This window comes from Diabrotica virgifera, chromosome 8, assembly GCF_917563875.1.
Source record: "Diabrotica virgifera virgifera chromosome 8, PGI_DIABVI_V3a".
NCBI classification, from domain to species: Eukaryota; Metazoa; Arthropoda; class Insecta; order Coleoptera; family Chrysomelidae; genus Diabrotica; species Diabrotica virgifera.
This window is the reverse complement of record NC_065450.1, coordinates 35,389,119-35,408,345: the sequence shown is the minus strand read 5'-3', so window position 1 is coordinate 35,408,345 and position 19,227 is coordinate 35,389,119. Positions and strand designations below refer to the sequence as shown.

At 32.0% G+C, this 19,227-nt stretch overlaps 1 protein-coding gene across 1 annotated transcript; it reads left to right on the top strand.

Annotated features, from left to right (window-relative positions):
- Window positions 1–785: 785 nt before the first annotated feature.
- On the top strand, window positions 786–18,788 carry LOC126890468 (uncharacterized). The gene is made up of 3 exons (XM_050659431.1): window positions 786–1,003; window positions 3,430–4,032; window positions 17,939–18,788. The coding sequence occupies exons 1-3, from the start codon at window positions 829–831 to the stop codon at window positions 18,613–18,615; spliced, it is 1,455 nt and encodes a 484-aa protein (XP_050515388.1). The 5' UTR covers window positions 786–828; the 3' UTR covers window positions 18,616–18,788.
- The last annotated feature ends 439 nt before the right edge of the window (window positions 18,789–19,227 follow it).

The following is a 19,227-nucleotide window of genomic DNA, read 5'->3' as shown; positions in this document are numbered from 1 at the left end:
TGTAATTACGTTTGTAGAAAAAATATTGTATGATATGCGTGTTAAAAAGTACATTTTTAAGGCACTCATGTGAATTGCAGAACTAGCTATCGCTCATTCTGCAAACTTTCACATGCGTGCCTTAAACGTGTACTTTTAACACTTATATCATAAATAACTATTAAACAGTTTATTTTTATTTTATGAAACTAATTTCAATACTTAACACTTTCTAAAAATCAAAAAAAAAAGAAAGATAAGCAATTCTCCGCAATTGAACCCGGGAACTCTCGATCACTAGTCGAATGCTGTACCAATGACGCTACGAATGCATTGTTTTTGCGGTTTCTCGGGTATTATGACAAATCACGGTAACAAATAGACGAAGTGAAGTATTAAATATAAAAATGTTTTAATAATACTTATTATCTTACTCCCGAGGAAGACAAATCCAAAGACACGAAAATTATAATAAATATATTTACTAAAAACACTAATATCTCTACTTTTTCCACAATTTTTTTGGACTGATACATATATAATTTAAAAGATTTATCAACGAATAACATACTGTCTCTGTGCGCATGCGCGCAGAATAATAAAAATTCACTCTCTATCGCGCATAAAAAAGTATAACTTCAAAAAACCTTTAAAAAATATTAAGCACTATCTACTATTTTAATTTTCCATTATTTATTCATGTAATTGGTTCACTAACTGGCCTAAAAACATTAATTACCAATATAATTATCAGTATTCCTATAGTTTTGTCTTATAGTTTTGTCTGTTTCTGTGGTAAATGAAATCGTAACTTATTATTAGAATATTTAAAATTAACATTTTATCACCATGGCTTTCAGTTTTCCAGATGATTTTTTGGAAAAATACACATGCAATGAATGTAATAAATTTTTATCAGTGAAACCTATAAAACTGTACGAGAATCAAGTAACCAAATGTGGAAGATGTACCAAATGGGGCGATAAAGGAACAATCTCGAGCTTTGGAATGTTAGCTAATCAAGGTATTTTTCTTTATCTTTTTTTGTATAGACATGGCTTTGTCTGTTTTTTCAATGTGCCTCCAGTAAGCTGTCCTTCCACTTTTTTGTGGTCTTCCCACTGATAATCGTTCTATTAGGAATGCGTCTCTCTCGGTTTTTACTACTCTATTTTTTGTTATCATTCGGCTTATGTGAAAATCCCATTCTACTCTTTTGTTTCTTACCCAGTTAGTAATAGTCTAAGAGCTAGAGGCGAGAAATCATCGTCATAAGTAATATGGAGTTTGGCATGTGAAATGTGTCTATTGTATGTTGATAATTATGACCCCTTTCAGGCTGACACCTCAGTGGATACAGGGAGTAGCAATAAGGGATGAAAGGGGAAAGTTAACGCAGTCATTAAAGGTTTTCACCTTCTATTTTGTTAAACCTCCATCGATTTACATTAAAATTGCTGAGTAGTTAGAGCATAGCTCAAGAAATAAAAGTGATATGGTGCCAACGTGCGCTTTTACCCTGGGGGTGGATGCCACCCCTTCTCAGAGGTGAAAACTATTTTATTAAAAATAACCCCACTAATCGATAGAGGGACAAATTTTAAGCAAAATTTATTACCTCTTATTATTAAAATAAATCAATACTTTTTCAGTTATTAAAGATCAAAGATTTGAATTTTTGAGACGGTTTGTTTCTTCGTGTATGGCGTGAACTAATGGATGTTGGGAGTACATATTTTAATTGAGTCGATGGAGGACATCGAATCAGTATATACTGCAATGTTATTATTTAATTGACGTCTACTTTGTTTATAACAATTAAGCAACCTAAATAGAGCCATTTTGAAGTTGAAGATATATAGGTTATGTGTAAAAGTTTGAGTAAACTTTGAACCTCAACAGAGTGATTAATAAAGCTTTAAAAATGGCGTCCGAACGAAATTAATTCATGGTCGGTGGAGGGGAGTTACTAAAATACGCGGACTCAAAAAATGAAACTGATTCCGCAAACATATGCTGCGATTAATATCGCTGGAACTTGTTGATGGATTTTGATCATAATTTTTTTAATTTGTATGTACTCGTAGTTTTATAGAGTATGTTATGTACACACAACCCTACCTAACATTACAAAATGTTAGGGGGAACTCCCCTTATCATTCAGGGATATGAAAAATAGATTACGACCGATTCTAAGACCTACCGAATATACATATATAATTTTATAAAAATCGGTCAAGCGGTCTCGGAGGAGTATGGAAACGAACACTGTGACAGGAGAATTTTATAGATGTAAATATATAGATGGCTATTAACAAATAGGGGTTGGTGATAGAAGAGTGCAAATTAAGGATTGTATGTGTACTTTTTAATTCTACATCATATAAAATTAAGGTAGATAATTTTGTCCAAAAAAATAAAAAAAAGATGTCAGGGGGCAACCACCCTTATAACTTATGGGTATAGAAAATAGATTAAAACCTTTTCAACGTCCTACAGGATAAACGTGTAAAATTTTATAAACATCGGCCAAGCTGTTTCGGAGTAGTATGGTAACTAACACTGTTACAGGAGAATTTGATGTATATAGAAGTAACTGCGAATTAAATAATAAAAGTGGCTAACTTTGAACCTAATTAACCTAGGCAAAAAGTTTTTTTCTGAAAATTCGCATAAAAATACCAACTTTTGAAATCCTAAAGTAGATTTACATTATAGTCAATATTAACAAAGTTATTCAAATTGTTTAGAAGCCAAAAATGACTCTATTTTACTAAACTTTTTTCCGGAGTGATAAAAACGACATTTTAATGATTTTTTCCAAAACTTTAAAAATATAACTATTATTCTTGCATGTGGTTTCCACAGAATTGCTATGTCATTATTATTTTCTGAAGAAAAACATTTCGAAAAAAAAGCTCTTCGCGAAAAACAAATTAAATAAAATTTAAACTAATTAACGAATCGTCTTAAAATTTTTTGTGCATTACATGGAATGTTAGACTCAACTTTTCGTGCAATATGAAAGTCTTAGGGCCATTTTCGCAAAAGTTATAGCACATTTTTTATTTTTGAAATTTTATAGTCTTATTTTGCACTTTCCCAAACAAAAAAGGATCGGACCAAAATTAAAAAAGTGCCATTTTAAACCTTCGCTCATCTACAAAAAGAAGAATATTATAAATAAGATAGTTAATTACCCTATTTTTACCTGTAGCGATTTAAACGAAAAAACTGCCATTTTGACTCTTATTTGTTATTAACTAAGTTTCTCGTCCGAACTGTGACGGACATTTTTGTATTTAGAATGTATTAGGAATATAGTACCCAAAAAATCCATTTGCAACCTGTCTGCTCAAGTGTCCCGACAAAAACTTTATTTCTCTGACTATAAGTTGGTTTGCCCCCATTGTGTACATTTTTTTAGTTCTTACATGTTTATTATTTCAGGTATTTTTAAATGTGTCAATAGATTGGATGGTTGCAGAAAATTTCTCCTAACAACACAAGTACCATTACATGAAGAAGAATGTATCAGTAAGTCGTACAATTGTCCACTTTGCCACGGCACCAATGAACCACTTTTTACATTTGAATTGATAAGCCATTTCAATAAGTGTCATCCTGATTGTGTACTTAAAGCAAATGTTTTTGAAGTTTCTACTATGACTCCTATGATAATGCTGTATAGAAAAAACGATTTTGTATTTTTCGTGTGCAGTAAAATTGAAAACGATAGTCATTTATTCGTTCAAACTTATTTAGTTGGAGACGATAGTATTGCGGAGTCTATTCAACAACAATATTCCATAAAATCTGAAATAGGTAAAGTTCAAACACCAATGAGGAAATGCCAAGCCTACAGTTTTGAACAAATTCAAAGTTTTATTTTAAAAGAAAAGGGTTTGGAAATACTTGGGAAAACCTGGATCAATATAGAAATTAATATTTCCCGATTACCTTGTTTCTATCAACTTCCTTCACTGGAAGACCAAGAGGAACATAGAACAATTGGACGATATGAGTATTTTGCAGAACAATGCTGGAGAATAGGTAAGAGTGATCTATTTTATAATAATTTTCTACTATACAGCATGATGCAAATATATGGAATAAATTGGTTATTTCGTTAGCCGGCGACTTTTACAGAAATCCCGAAATAGGAGGATTTTTATTTTTAGAGTTTTTGGCATTGTATCATACTAGTGACGTCATCCATCTGGGTGTGATGATGTATCGATGTTTTTTTAATAAGAATGGGGGTCTTGTGCTAGCTCATTTGAAAGGATATTAAATTCTCTATTGAGTAATGTAAATATTAATACAATTTTTTATACAGGGTGTTCAAAATAATGTTTTTAATTAAATTAATTGACACAAAACGAGGGATGTATGTAATTTATTTAATTTAAAATACATTTTACTACTTTCAGAAAACAGAAAAATGCTTATTTGACAAATAAAAACTGCTGTTCGCCTAATTTCAATGTTCCAGCTGCTCATACTTGCCTCTTGGCAGTTTGGAGATTTAATTTAAGGGGATAGGCGCAAAATATTCGTCCAATGCTACATTTTCTCGCATCCTAAGAAAACTAATAAGTATTTTTGCAAAATTTAAACGCAGAATGAAGGATTACATTATTACCGAGGGCTGAAAGTCTGAAAATTTCTATAATGTTTATATTAATAAGTTACAGGGGTAAACAAAAAAGAAAAAATTTACTGTGATTTTTAATTTCAAATATTTCATTCAAGAGAAAATTTCTGTATAACGGACTTTCGCCTTCGGTAATAATGTTTTTATTCTGCGTTTAAATTTTTCAAAAATATGTATTAGTTTTCTAAAGATTCGAAAAAATGGATTCATTTAAATAGCATTTGACCAAGATTTTTCGCCTACCTCCAAAAGCGAAAAGCAATTTTTATTAGTCACATAAACGTTTTTTCTGTTTTCTGACAGCAGTAAAATATATTTTGAATTGAATACATTACATACATTCTTCTTTTTGTGTAAATTAATTTAATTCCCTGTGTAAATAATTGTGTTAATGTTTATATTATTACTCTATATTAAACATATGAATCACTTTTCAAATGAGCTAACACACGACCCCTTTTAAATTTGTATTTAAAAAAATCATCGATTACGTCATCACACCCAAATGGATTTAAGTTCATTTAAAAATAAAATCGACCTGTTTTGGGATTTATTTCCAAAATCACCCATTCACGAAAAAATGATTTTATTCCTTTCATTTGCACCATACTGTCCATATTATGTGTATATAGGGTGGTCCAAACAAAATAATCCACCTCAATATTTGGCAATAGTTATTAGATTTTAAGGAAATGACGAAACAGGTGGATTTTTGTTTAAAGGGGACACATTTTTACGATACATACATCTATGATTTGTCAACCCCATCCTTTCCATTTCCCCAACCCCTTATTTTTATATAGGGAATACACCATGTGCGACACATTATCAGAAAGGCATTTAGATGGAGTATTTAGACATATCGACTGTCCAACATGTTTTTTCGATATTTGCACCGTCTTTGCAAAAAACTCCTAATTTATTTAAAGTACAACACCTATTAAAAACAAAACGTAACGCCTATGGTTTGCTAATATGTCATCTTTTCTGTCCCATAAGCAAATTTGATGTGACAGGAAGAATTCCATATTAGCAAACCATAGACCTTACGTAAATTTTTTTATAGGTGTTATATTTCAAAATATGCTGACAGTTTTTTAGTGATCATTCTGTCCGAATACTGCATCTCAATGCCTTTCTAATGATGTGCCGCACAAGATATATTTCCTATTTAAAAATAAGGGGTTGGGGAAGTGGAAGGGAAATGACAAATATATGTATCGTAAAAATGTGTCTCCTTTAGAACAAAAATCGACTTGTTTCCTCATTTCCTTAAAATCTAATAAGCACTGTCAAATATCGAGGTGGACTATTATTTTGACCCACCCTGAATAACTGTTTCTGCTTATTTTTTGCCTTTTTTGGAACAGGTATCTTGTGAAGTTATCCTGTAAGTTTTCAACTTTCATTTTTGGGTTGTACTCTGGTGTTTTGTTGTCGGGTATAATATCACAAGAGAGTGAGAATAAATTGAAAATGATGCGACAGTTTTTCGAAAATTTGTTGTCTGGCAATAAACACGAGAGCCCGCAGGGTTCGAGTGGCTATTGCCCAATGACAACAAATTTGAGTAAAAATGAAGCATTATTTTCTTATTTTTTCTTACTCTCGTGTGATATTCGTAAGATTATTTTTTAATACGTAATATTATGGATATTTTTTTAAATGTGACAGTTGTCAAAACTAGGAAACTGGTTGCCATTAAACAGAAACAATCTATTGTCTGTCCCACCTTGACTTTACAGTACACGAACATACGGCAATACAATCCTTATGCGAATTTTTAGCGCGGCGATGCCGATTTTCTTCAAAAGAATTTTCAATCGAACATTACTAAGGTCCTAAAAATGTAGGTCCCTAAAAATGTTAAATTAAAACTATCCCGTTTACAGTCAAGTAAAACAATATTTTTCATTGTTTTTTTGTGAGTGATAGTCATTTTAGAAAAGTAATCAGCAATTTTATAATCGATATGCGTAATTACTTTTTTTGGTTAAGAATGTTAGAATATTCAACATTAAAAGTGGATGTTGTTCTATAGTTGTTAATTTATGTATTGACAGTATAGACAGTTCTGAAGTAATGTCAAGAAAAATATAAAATAGATTGTCAGTCAAGTTTAAGTAAAGTTTTATATTATCCTACCAGGTCCTACAGTTGAGAATAAATAGAGTATAATTATTGTTGATGGTCAGTTCACCTAAATTAAATTATAACAAAGAATATTAAATAAGCTTAAAATTATTACTGACAACATTGTATTGAGTAACTCATTGCTTATTTGGAAAATTTGGATCCTAATTGCAGTTTATTGTTTTTCTTAGTGACTGATTTCCAAGATGAAATTAATGTCATTTTAATGTGTCTACACCCTACGACAGTGGCAGTGAAAGTGAGTAAGACGGGATTATAGAAAGAAGCTAAAATATATAGTTTAAATGTATTTTAATTATTTCTGTAGGTACCTACGTGTTTATTAAAGTTTAACATATTTATGCGCTTAAATACATTATTATATAAATGTTTTATACAAAATTATTTTTATTTTGTTCACATAAAGCTATTTTTCGAAAAAAAAAATGTTTTAGAACCCCTGACAGCCACAAAGTGTCAATAATATTAATTTCTAAGTTATTAATAGTTATCCTATAGAAAAAAGTATGTTTGCTTAAAATCTGTTTCTGATAAAATTTGGCATCACTGTTGGTCATAAGAACATGCACTGTAAAGTCAAAGTGGGACGCACAATAGTTAAAAAATTCTATCGGTAATTTTCTACAGTAGATAATTCTCAGTATAATTTTAATCTGATTGGACAGAATTAAACATGTGATCAAATATCTTACTATACGATTGGAAATTAAAATCATCAAAAAATAATCGTATATAATATCATAGGAGAGAAAATTTTGCCGGCAATATTTTCGACTAAACTAAAACCCCTTCTATGGCTCAGTGGTAAGAGCGCCTACCTTTGGATCGAAAGGTCCGAATGGTCGTGAGTTCGAAGCTCACCAGGGTCAGAAATTTTTCGTTTAATATAAATTAATAAATGAAAATAGTTTCTGTCCTTGTGGGATCGGTACTCACCGGAGGGACCGCAGACGTTCGGATATAGTAGGGTAGCAAATTATGCTAAATGTGCAGTCACTCGAGCGCTTTGGGGACATATTGGGTTGTAAGAGTAGGTCCTAAAATTAAAAAAAGTTAAGTATAATAGTTAAGTTTTCCATTTTAGTGAGGACTTTCCATTTTTAATTTAATTTTCCATTTCCAACAATCGTTTTTTCCGATTATAACGCCATCTATTCATAATTCGAAAAAATGTGTCGAATAAAATTTACTTATTTTTACGTAAGGAATCCAAATCCGTAATAAAAAATGGGGGCTCCTATTTAAGATTTTAAAGTAACCCCCCACCCCACCTCCGTGGGAGGTCGTGTTTGGTGTCATTCGATAGATTTTTCAAAAATATTGAATAAGTGTATTTTACAGTTTTTCGACCTGATATTCATTTCGCGACATATCGCAAGATTCGTATTTAAAATATTAAATGTACCCCCACCCCCTCTCCGTGGGAAGCCGTGTTTGGCATAATTCGATAGATTTTTAAAAAATATTGGGCACATATTTTTTAGTTTTTGATCTGTTATTCATTTCGCGAAATATTCGCTTTTTTCTAGTTAAACTTTGGGACTCATTTCCTTACGCCCGGCACAAATCGTAAGAGTTTTGAAATATGTATACACTCTTTTGCATGTACTTAACTTACCTTATCTTAATCTGACAATTTCGAGTTTTTTTAAGGATATTTTTTTTTTCGGGCCCCTCTTAACGAACTTCTTTGTGTTAAGAGCCAATATATGGTAGAGGTACATCTGCAGGGTACCAGGTTTCTCCCTATATGTTAATCTGATGTGCTCGAGTAACTGCAAAAATTCCCGTTTGGGCTCTCCCGTTTGGGCCGACAATGACGTCGACTTTGCAAAGTCACAAAACATTTACTCATCACACACATTACACTAGGTACAGTTGAGTCTGCGAGTCTTTACCCGTGCGTCATTAATACTTGGCGAGATAAAACACATACTTTTTATCTAGCATCATTCAACATACTTAGTCCTGTCGCCAGGGGGGGTACAACGGCCTCGTTAATTCAGATGGACTTACCCAAGTTTTTTTTATGTATTTTGACCCGTAGAACACGAATTTTTTGGGTAACAGTTGATCCGGATGTCGATAAGGTTGTTATAGACCAAGAACTTGAGGAATCAAATAACAGCGATTTTTGGCAAAACAAAACAATATTTTGTATTTTTTGGGTCATTTTAAGCAAAAAATATTTCTACAAGTTTTTTAGTAGGATGCACAGTTTTCGAGATAAACGCGGTTGAACTTTCAAAAAATCGAAAAACTGCAATTTTTAAACCCGAATAACTTTTGATTAAAAAATAAAATAGCAATTCTGCTTAGCGCCTTTGAAAGTTCAAGTCAAATTATGTCGGTTTTGATTATTTGCATTGCTAAAAATTTATTGTGTTATTGTTAAACAAAGCTACAAACAACTAGTGCGTGAGTGATGTTTCTATGATTTCTCATTTAAAATCGAACGAGTAGATAGAATAGGTACTAGTGCAATCAAGACTATTTCTACGTTACATGCGTTAAAACGCATGTAAAAGCACGGGAAACCCTACGTGTTTATAGCTTTGTTAAACAATAAAAAAATAAATTTTTACCAATGCAAATAATCAAAACCGATATAATTTGACTTAAACTTTCAAATGCGGTAAGCAGACTTGCTATTTTATTTTTTAATCAAAAGTTATTCGGGTTCAAAAATTGCAATTTTTCGATTTTTTTAAAGTTCAACCGCGTTTATCTCGAAAACTGTGCATCCTACGAAAAAACTTGTAGAAATATTTTTTACTTAAAATGGCCCAAAAAATACAAAATATTGTTTTGTTTTGCCAAAAATCGCTGTTATTTGATTCCTCAAGTTCTTGGTCTATAACAATCTTATCGACATCCGGATCAACTGTTACCCAAAAAATTCGTGTTCTACGGGTCAAAATACATAAAAAAAACTTGAGTAAGTCCATCTGAATTAACGAGGCCGTTGTACCCCCCCTGGCGACAGGACTAACTGTCAACTAGCTGCCGTTTGTTATTAAGTAAAAACACATGTTATTTTTATGAACCATCTAGACTCAGTTCATTGAAAAGAGATAGGTACAAAAAAAGACGATTGGGTATGTTTTCATATTTTAAGCACAATTTGTTTGACGTTTCTGCTTTGTTTACTTTTGTGGCAGTCAGTCAGTTGAATTTTTTGCGGTTTTTGTCGAATTTTTGGGTTTTGAAGTTTCTTTATATTACACAAACAGTTGTTTTCACAACTAATTTTATATTGGACTTTGAAATTTTAAGGTAAGAAATTATATTTTTGGCAATTAATATTTAAAACATACAAAGCTAACGTCATTCACACAGTAAAGAAATGATTGTGTTTAGGTTTCCGTCAAAGTGAATAAAATAACAAAAATAAAATATGTTATTGAATTTTTTTATAAATTGTTTATTTATTTATTAATCAATAATAATAAAATAATTTATTAAGCTTCTTCAAATGTAGCTGTAATTCTGCACAAAACTTTTGAAGCAAAACTTACATTTGACATTCTATTTATTTGATAACGCCAAATTTTATATTATAACCCGTGATCGGAGTAATACCCACATTATTTGTCAAGGCATTAGCTAAATAAAAAAAAATATTTTCGACTAGTATGAGAGTTTGTTGCCTGGTAATTTTCGCGAATTAAATTTTGACAGCTAAATCACGAGACGTCAGTCGAGTGATTTTGTCAAAATTTCAACAAAATTGAATAAAACCAGAAGAAAATTTTGCCGGTAAATAATTTTCTCTCGAATGATATTCGACAAGAATATTTCACGAGACAATTAATGCACCATGTCAACTAAACATATTACAACATTTGTTATTTGTTATTACAACATTGTCAACATTTGTTAACAATATTAAATTTACAATGAATTATAAGCTATAGTAGTGTGCCATTCTTTTCTACCAAAGCATGATTTTGTGTATTATTGACCTCTAGCATTTGGGAACTCGAAGGTCCAGCTTCATTTGTTTTTCTGAGATTTTCGATCAACTTATGGTGGTGACTGGAATGTAGCTGCAGATATGCTTTTCGAGAGCTTGCATTTGAGTGACCCGTTAATTTAATTAACTCCTGTTCAGAAACAACTTGCTTGAACAAGGCTGACTTAGCTGAAGATCTAAGAGAATGGCTTGTTATTTTATGTTTTTTGTGTCTATTCCAATTTTTCCAGCTGATATTTTTGTCCCCTTAGATACGGTGTTGATTCCAAGTTGAGTTTTTTAAGCAGATCCATCCTTTCAGTTGGGGTGAACGGTAAGAAAGAGTCTGTCTGATAAAATCTTTGTTCTCCTTTGCCGAATAGTTCTTCGGTGGATAACGCTTTTGAACTCAGTTTTCTTTTTTCTTGAACGCTTTGAAGAAGCTGCCTCCGCTTGGTATCTCTTGCCAATCTTGCATATTTGAAAGATATATCTGTGAAAGGGTCGATTTTTATGCAGTATTCCGTAAAATATTTTTCTTGTACCATTTTTACTGTAGTATTCCACATTGACTTTACAGACGACTCTTCATAGTCTTCGCCATTGCCTTTTTCATGTTAAAGGCACAATCCTCGAGAATTTTTACTAGTTTCGTTATGGTAGTACGTCTTTCAAGCGTAAATGTCTCACCCGTAGGAACTCCGAAAATTGGGTCCAAATAGAGCATCTGGGCCTCTGCGTGTTCAATGGGACATTTTTCGAAACCAATTTTTTGATTTCTTCACCTGACTGGCATCCAAATCTTGATTTTTCGTCTGGATTCATTATATCTGTCCAAAATTGATTACGCCTCAATGAAATTTGTCAAACTGACAACAAAAGAATTACCAAACACCTTTGTGACGGATCTGTCATAGTTTTGTCGCTGAGAAATCACGGGCAGGAAGGAGTTTTATCAGTATGGTTCATTCCACGAATATACGGCTGTTTTGGATTATCGCGACAACGAATATTTTAGTGTACAACAGAAGAAGTACGACAGTAAATAGCTCTTATAATTATTCCAATAAACAACAATCTAATTTGCAATTTACTTTCGTTCTTCATATTTTGCACAATAAAATATTCATTGTCGAGATAATCCAACACAGTCGTATGTTCGTGGAATAGGGTATAGGAAACGTGGCGTTGCTATGACGTTTTATCAGTTAAAAATAGTCTAGTGAAATGGTCACATATCATACGGATTTGGCACAATATTATCAATTAATGACCTCTTCACATTTCTGCTGATATTAGTACTTTTACATCCAAGATTTGAGAGTGATGTAACTCTCTCTTCGACAGATTATAGTCCACCATAGATCCTTGTCCTATAGTGATTTCAAAAGTATATTTTTATTGTTCATTGTGAAGGAAAAATGTATTCTTAATATAGTCTAGTAAAATAAAGTTACACTACATGTAAATCAAAATGTAAATTCGTACAGGTTGAAACAAATTTTATATCAAAGTTTAGGTGGGTACAAAAGACATTTTCAAGAAAGTATCCAAATCATACAAGGGGATCATTGCTTAAATAATTAAAAAGGGGTCATTTTTGCAAAAAAAATATTTTTTTAGCTGCTGAGGTCATTCAATTACCAATGAAGGTCTATGGGATTTTTTTCTGCAAAGTTGAAGAGTAAGTCTTTCACATAAGTCTTACTAAATTAAATTTGACCCCCTATTTATTTAAATAATTGTATATAAAACTTTAAAAACAAATTTTCAAAAAATTATTTTTAGCGTTTTAAATAAGCACTATAAAATATCTTATTTTACAGACTAAGTTGCACTATGTTATCAGTATTAAGCAAAAAAAAACTGGTTCAAAAATATTTAATATTTTTTGAGATATTGAATTTGTTTATTAAATGTTACTCTATATTCTATTGCAAAAACGCGGTTGTTGCCAAAGAAATATTCACCTGTATTAAATCTTATTATTTTTATGTTATGTATATTTTTGATAAATGTATTGATAAATTCAAATTTCAATTAAACTTCCCCCTAAAATGGCATTTGAAAATTATTCAAATTTGTTTATAATTTGTTTTTTTAATAACGTCGCGGGGATTAAATATTTTGAAATTCCGTTTCGATAATTGGGTTTCTGGGAATTTTTCACTAATTAAAAAATTTTTTTGTCTCTTTTTCCTCTTCTTTTTTTTCTTGGCGTTATATTATTACGGGCCCTTTTAGGGTTAAGTTTCATTAAGAATGTCGAATCTCTAAGTTGTAGATTCTAGACATAAATGTATTAAGATTGGTTTAAAATCACTTAAATAAAATGTGGCTACTTACTGAGTTACAGGGTGTTTTATTAAAAAAATTTAAAAATTATTTTTACCAATTACTTTCAAACTATTTGACGTATCCTTATCATGCTTGACAGAAAGTGTATGTACTATACATTTTACTAAATTGTGATAAATAAAAGTTTCTAGCTACTACCAGAGGCGTACGACAGGGGATAGTTAATGGTTGACCCTTCCCAAATTCTACGCCACTAAGAGAATTACTATTTTAGCGAAATTTTTAGATTTTCCAATACTTTCTATGTAAATAATATACTCTTTACTGGTAACGATTAAGTCATTCATCAACTAGCCTATATTTGTCCACTGCTGAACGTAGGCCTCCCGTAAAAATTTCCACCTATTTCTATCTTGAGCTTCTTGCATCCAATTTGTGGTGATGCGCTTGATATCATCCGTCCATCTAGTCGGTGGTCGTCCTCTGCTTCGATATGCCTCCTGCCTTGGTCGCCATTCCAGAATCTTTTTGGTCCATCTGTCATCCGTCAGTCTGGCAACATGTCCTGCCCAAGCCCATTTAGCCATGGCTATTCTTTCAACTGCCTCCGTGACTCCTGTTCTTCTTCTTATTTCTAGGTTTGGTACTTTATCTCTGATGGTAATACCTAACATTGATCTTTCCATAGCGCGTTGTGTAACTCTTATTTTATTTATTGTTCTTTTTGTCAGAGTTAGTGTTTCTGCACCATATGTAAGAACCGGCAAAACACACTGGTCAAAGACCTTTCTTTTTAAACAAACTGGAATATTAGACTTGAAAATGTTATTTAATCTACCGAAGGCAGCCCATGTAAGACCTATCCTTCTTTGTATTTCAGTTGTCTGGTTATCTCGGCCTAAGCGAATCTCATGTCCTAGATATTTGTAAGCTATTACTTGGTCGATGCTATGACTCCCAATCTGAATTTTATCGCTGACTACAAGGTTGGTCATAAATTTTGTCTTTGAGGTGTTAATTTTAAGACCAATTGTTTTTGACACTTTATAGAGCGTGTGCAGCATTTTTGTAGCTTTATCAACTCTATCAGATATTAAAACGATGTCATCGGCAAATCTTAGGTGGTTCAGATCCTCCCCGTTTATATTGATTCCCATATTATCCTCTCCTTCCATTTGCTTGAACATATATTCAAGAACAGCTGTAAACAATTTCGGGGAGATAGTATCACCCTGTCTAATTCCACGTTCTATTCTAAATTTCTTGGTATCTTCATGAAGTCGAACACAAGCTGTACCAGTTTCGTAGATACTTTTAATCAAGGCGATATATCGGTAGTCAATGCGGCAGTCCGCCAATGCTCGAAGCATTTTATGATGATCTATAGTATCGAACGCCTTTTCATAATCCACGAATATAAGAAAGATAGGCTTGTTATACTCTGTGCACTTTTCTATTAGCGTTTTTATAACTTGTAGATGATCGTTTGTTCCGTATCTGGAGCGGAACCCAGCCTGTTCACAAGGTTGGTAACTATCCAGTTTGTTCACAAGCCGTTTTGTTATTATCTTCATGAATAGTTTGTATGTATGGGAGAGCAAACTAATAGGTCTGTAGTTCTTCAGATCTGAAATGTCACCTTTTTTATGCATTATGGTTATTATTGCATTATGCCACTGAGAGGGGGTTACGCCTCTTGTCAAACAAACATTGAACATCTTTTTCAACACATTTATTAACGTTTCTCCTCCTTCTTTGATGTGTTCAATGACTATCCCATCTTCTCCAGGTGATTTATTGTTTTTCATCTCCGAGAGAGCTGATTTTATTTCCTCTGTTGTGATGTCTGGGATGTCTTCTGAGCCTACATTTTGAACTTTTGGTATTTGACTTTGATCAGGATCTGGAAGTTCTTCTCGCTTATACAATTCTGAGTAAAAATCTTGAGCAATTTTTAAAATATCTTCCTTATTTGTTGTTATTTCTCCTTTTTTATTTACAAGTTTACAAATATTTTTCGATCCTTCAGTCATTTGTCGGCGCAGTACCTTTAAACTCTTATTTTTATCAATGGCGTGAGTTATTAAGTCATTAGTTTTCGAGATATTGGACGTTAAAAATGAAACGGCATAGTTATTTTGATTCATTCATTCATTCATTTTAAACTTCCAATATCTCTCAAACTGACGGCTTTATCAATACCAATAAAGTTATTTACATACAAAGTATTGGATAATCGAAAAATTTCGCTAAAATAGTAATTCACTCAGTGGCGTAGAATTTGGGAAGGGTCAATCATTCACTATCCCCTGTCGTACGCCTCTGGCACTAGCTAGAAACGTTTATTAATCATAATTTAGTAGGGTGTATAATAGCCACACTTGCTGCCAAGTATGAGAAGGATACGTCAAATAGTTTTAAAGTACTTGGTAACAATAATTTTTAAATTTTTAAATAAAACACCCTGTAACTCAGTAAGTAGCCACATTTTATTTAAGAGATTTTAGTTAAATCTTATTATTTTTAGGTCTAGAATCTACAACTCAGAGATTCGATATTCTTAATAAAATTTAACCCTAAAAGGGCCCGTAGTAATGTAACTCCAAGAAAAAAAAATAGAAAAAACGACAAAAAATTTTGTTAATTAGTAAAAAATTCCTAGGAACTTAATTATCGAAACGACATTTCAAAATACTTAATCCCTGCGACGTTATTAAAAAAACAAATTATAAACAAATTTGAATAATTTTCAAATGACATTTTAGGGGGGAGTTTAACTGAAATTTGAATTAATCAATACATTTATCGAAAATATGCATAAAAATAAAAATAATGACATCTTAAGCAGGTGAATACTTCTTTGGCAACAACCGCGTTTTTGCAATTTAAAATATAGTAACATTTAATAAACAAATTCAATATCTCAAAAAATATTATATATTTTTGGACCAATTTCGCAACTTAGTCTGTAAAATAAGATATTTTATAGTGCTTATTTAAAACGCTAAAAATAATTTTTTGCAAATTTGTTTTTAAAGTTTTATGTACAATTATTTAAATAAATAGGGGGTCAAATTTAATTTAGTAAGTCTTATGTGAAAAATTTACCCTTCAGTTTGTCAGAAAAAATCCCATAGACCTTCATTAATAAGACCTCAGCAGTTAAAAAATTATATTTTTTGCAAAAATGACCACTTTTTAATTTTTTAAACAATGATCCCCTTGTATGATTTGGATACTGTCTTGAAAATATCTTTTGTACCCACCTAAACTTTGATATAAAATTTGTTTTAACCTGTACGAATTTACATTTTGACTTTTTTTATTTTATTAGGCTAATACATATTTCTTTAACTCTGCAGAGTTCCGTCAGCAGGTCTCCGTTTTCATTATTTCTGATATTTTTATATCGCTTTTTTATTCCTTGAATCATTGTCAATATGGGCGTTAAAATCACCTCTAATGATAATATATTCGTCATTTGGGGTATCGTTTATTATGGTCTGAGTGTGTTCAGTGTCCATGAAGTCTTATCCTGAGCTGGTAGCTCTGGTGCATACATTGCTGCCAAATTCAGAGGTTTGACTTTTAAACTAACTATTCTTTCAGAGATAAATAATTTATTATATTTTAGAGATAAATCATTATAAATAATTCAGTAGTAAATAATTTAGATTCTTGAATTTGGTGTAAAAGTTTTGTGTGTACTAACAGAGCGACTTCTTCTTTGGCTCTGTTCAAGTAACACCGCTGTAATCATCATCAACAACAGCTATTTCATCCATCGTCGTATGTAAGCCTCCCTTAGATGTGTCCATTCATATCTATTTGCTGTTTTTTGCATCGATTCGTGGTCAGTCCAGGTCAGGTTGATGCCATCAGTCCATCAGCATTTTTTTTTCAAAATTAAAATTTTTACAAATTTTACTTTAAAACCAAATTTTTTCAAAAATAAGCAATTTGAATCGATGAAACTTACAGATCATATAAACACAACATATGTAAGTAAAGTAACTTGTGAATCGGTAACGGTTAATTTCATTTAGGTTGCTAATTGGGGGGTAATCTTCCTGATTTTTTTTTGGCAAAACAAAAGGGACCAACTTTATTTTGAGCGTAACTTGCTTACATTTGATGCTAGAAATTTTTTTTTATAAAAACAGAAATAAAGCTTTTTTTAAACACTTTAATAAAGTTGAAATGTGTTTTTCCCAAGAATTTTTTATTATTTGGATATTTCACATTGAATTATTCTATTTGGAATTTTTCGAATATGAACCTATTTTTCATTATCTATAACTCTGCATTTACTAGGTATAGAGACCTAATATATAAACCTTTTTTTCACTTTTTTATAGGCAATAGTTTTGCTAAGAATATTTTTTTCGACAAAATGCTTACGTTTTGAGTTATTTGCGAAAAACCATCTAAAAACGTGTTTATTTTGTTGAAAAATGTACATATTCACTTGCAAATAACTCGAAAAGTATTGATTTGGTGAAAAAATTCTGTAGAACAAAAGTTGCTTAAAATTAGTCAGTTTATCCATTTCGGGACTTATTTTGGACATATATTTTTTCACCCACGTGATGGAGTGAAACTCACCCCCAGGGCAAAAGCACACATCGGCAGCATATTACTTTTTTTCTTTGGTATATTAGCTATGTGTGTGCCAAGTTTCATGTCAATCCAAGCGGTTGTTTAAAATTTGCAGCAAAAATCGTGAAAGAATGTACTAAATAACTAATATCTTCCTCATCTTGAGCCATCACCACCTGGTCGTCTGCGAAACAAAATTTGTAGAGATAATCGTCCCTTATCGGTATTCCCTTTCCCCTATCTTTTGACTTCCAGGTAAATTTTACTGTAATACTACTCTTATTTTATATTTTTAGGGATCAATTGGCCAAATAGACTAGTTTTGTTAGACGGAGATGGAAATATATCCCTAAGTGAAGATTCTACGTACATCATAAAAAACCTAACAGATGGTACCAAACTAAAAGTATTTATTACTTGTTTCAACTGTTTCAGAATTGCTGATAAGAATCTGTTGATACTGATTAACAGCAGTTTCTTTGGTATTTGCGATATTTGCTCTAAGATTAACAAAACCTTACATTACACCACTTCATTAATAGACGTCTTATGTACAAATCTCAGGTTTGTTCACATAGATCAGTATCTACGTTGTCCAGAGGAAAATTGTAAATACAGAAACAACTTACTGCAACTGCAAAATCACATGAAGCGAAAGCACAAGAGAGATATCTCACTTTCCAATTATTTCAGTCTTAGTTTTTTGCGAGAAAAAGCAGGAATTTTAGATATGTATGCGTTTGTCCTACCTTATATTTTAACAGTTAGATTTAAGTCGTATGTGAAGCAAAGTACCAAATATTGGAAAATTAAAGTTTTAAGCAAATCTATGGCACCGGGTCTTAAACCTAGATGTGTTATTTTGAACAATCAAGTACCAAACTATCCAATTGTACAAGAAATATTTTGTTGTTCTGATTATATGTGGTATAGTAATGATTATTTGTATGTATATTTGTCTTGCACTCTCTAAAACTTTTTTGTATTTAGTTTTTTTAGACGGGTGTACTAGGGCGGTCCGATAAGTACTTAGTCTATAAACAAGTGGCGATTTAGCCCAATACACTTGGTACATCGATGCTCTAACTTCTTTAAGCAGTCTGAAAAAAAAAACATTTTCTGGAGGTCTGCAAAACACGATTCCGTGGAGGTAATTAAATAACCTCCTTCATCATCATCGTGGCATCTACACTCCTAACGGAGTGATTGCCGCCCTCTTTGGGCTCTTCCGATTCGTTTGTCGCGGTGAATCAATCCGCATTAACATTTTGGTTTTACAATTGATTGTGTGACTTTGCATCTTCTACAATTTTCCTCCATTTGTTCCTGTTTTTGCTTCTGGTTACCCATTCTCTGACTCCCATCTTCTTAAGGTCCTCTACTATCTGGTTCTCCCATCTAGTTTTTGGTCTTCCTCGTGGTCTGCCTGATACAGGTCTCCATTTGGAAATTTTTTTTATAACGGCTTCTGGATTCCTCCTTTCTATATGTCCCATCCATCTGAGTCTCTGTGCCTTGATAAATCTGACGATGTCTTCTCCTTTCAGAAGTTCTCTTACTTCGTGGTTCATGTGTTTTCTAAATT

Bases quoted from the DNA above. Each gene is read 5' to 3' on its own strand.
- LOC126890468 (XM_050659431.1), top strand. From the start codon at position 829: ATGGCTTTCAGTTTTCCAGATGATTTTTTGGAAAAATACACATGCAAT. The intron at 1,004-3,429 runs GTATTTTTCTTT...TTATTATTTCAG, and splicing joins TGGAATGTTAGCTAATCAAG to GTATTTTTAAATGTGTCAAT. The intron at 4,033-17,938 runs GTAAGAGTGATC...TTATATTTTTAG, and splicing joins AGAACAATGCTGGAGAATAG to GGATCAATTGGCCAAATAGA.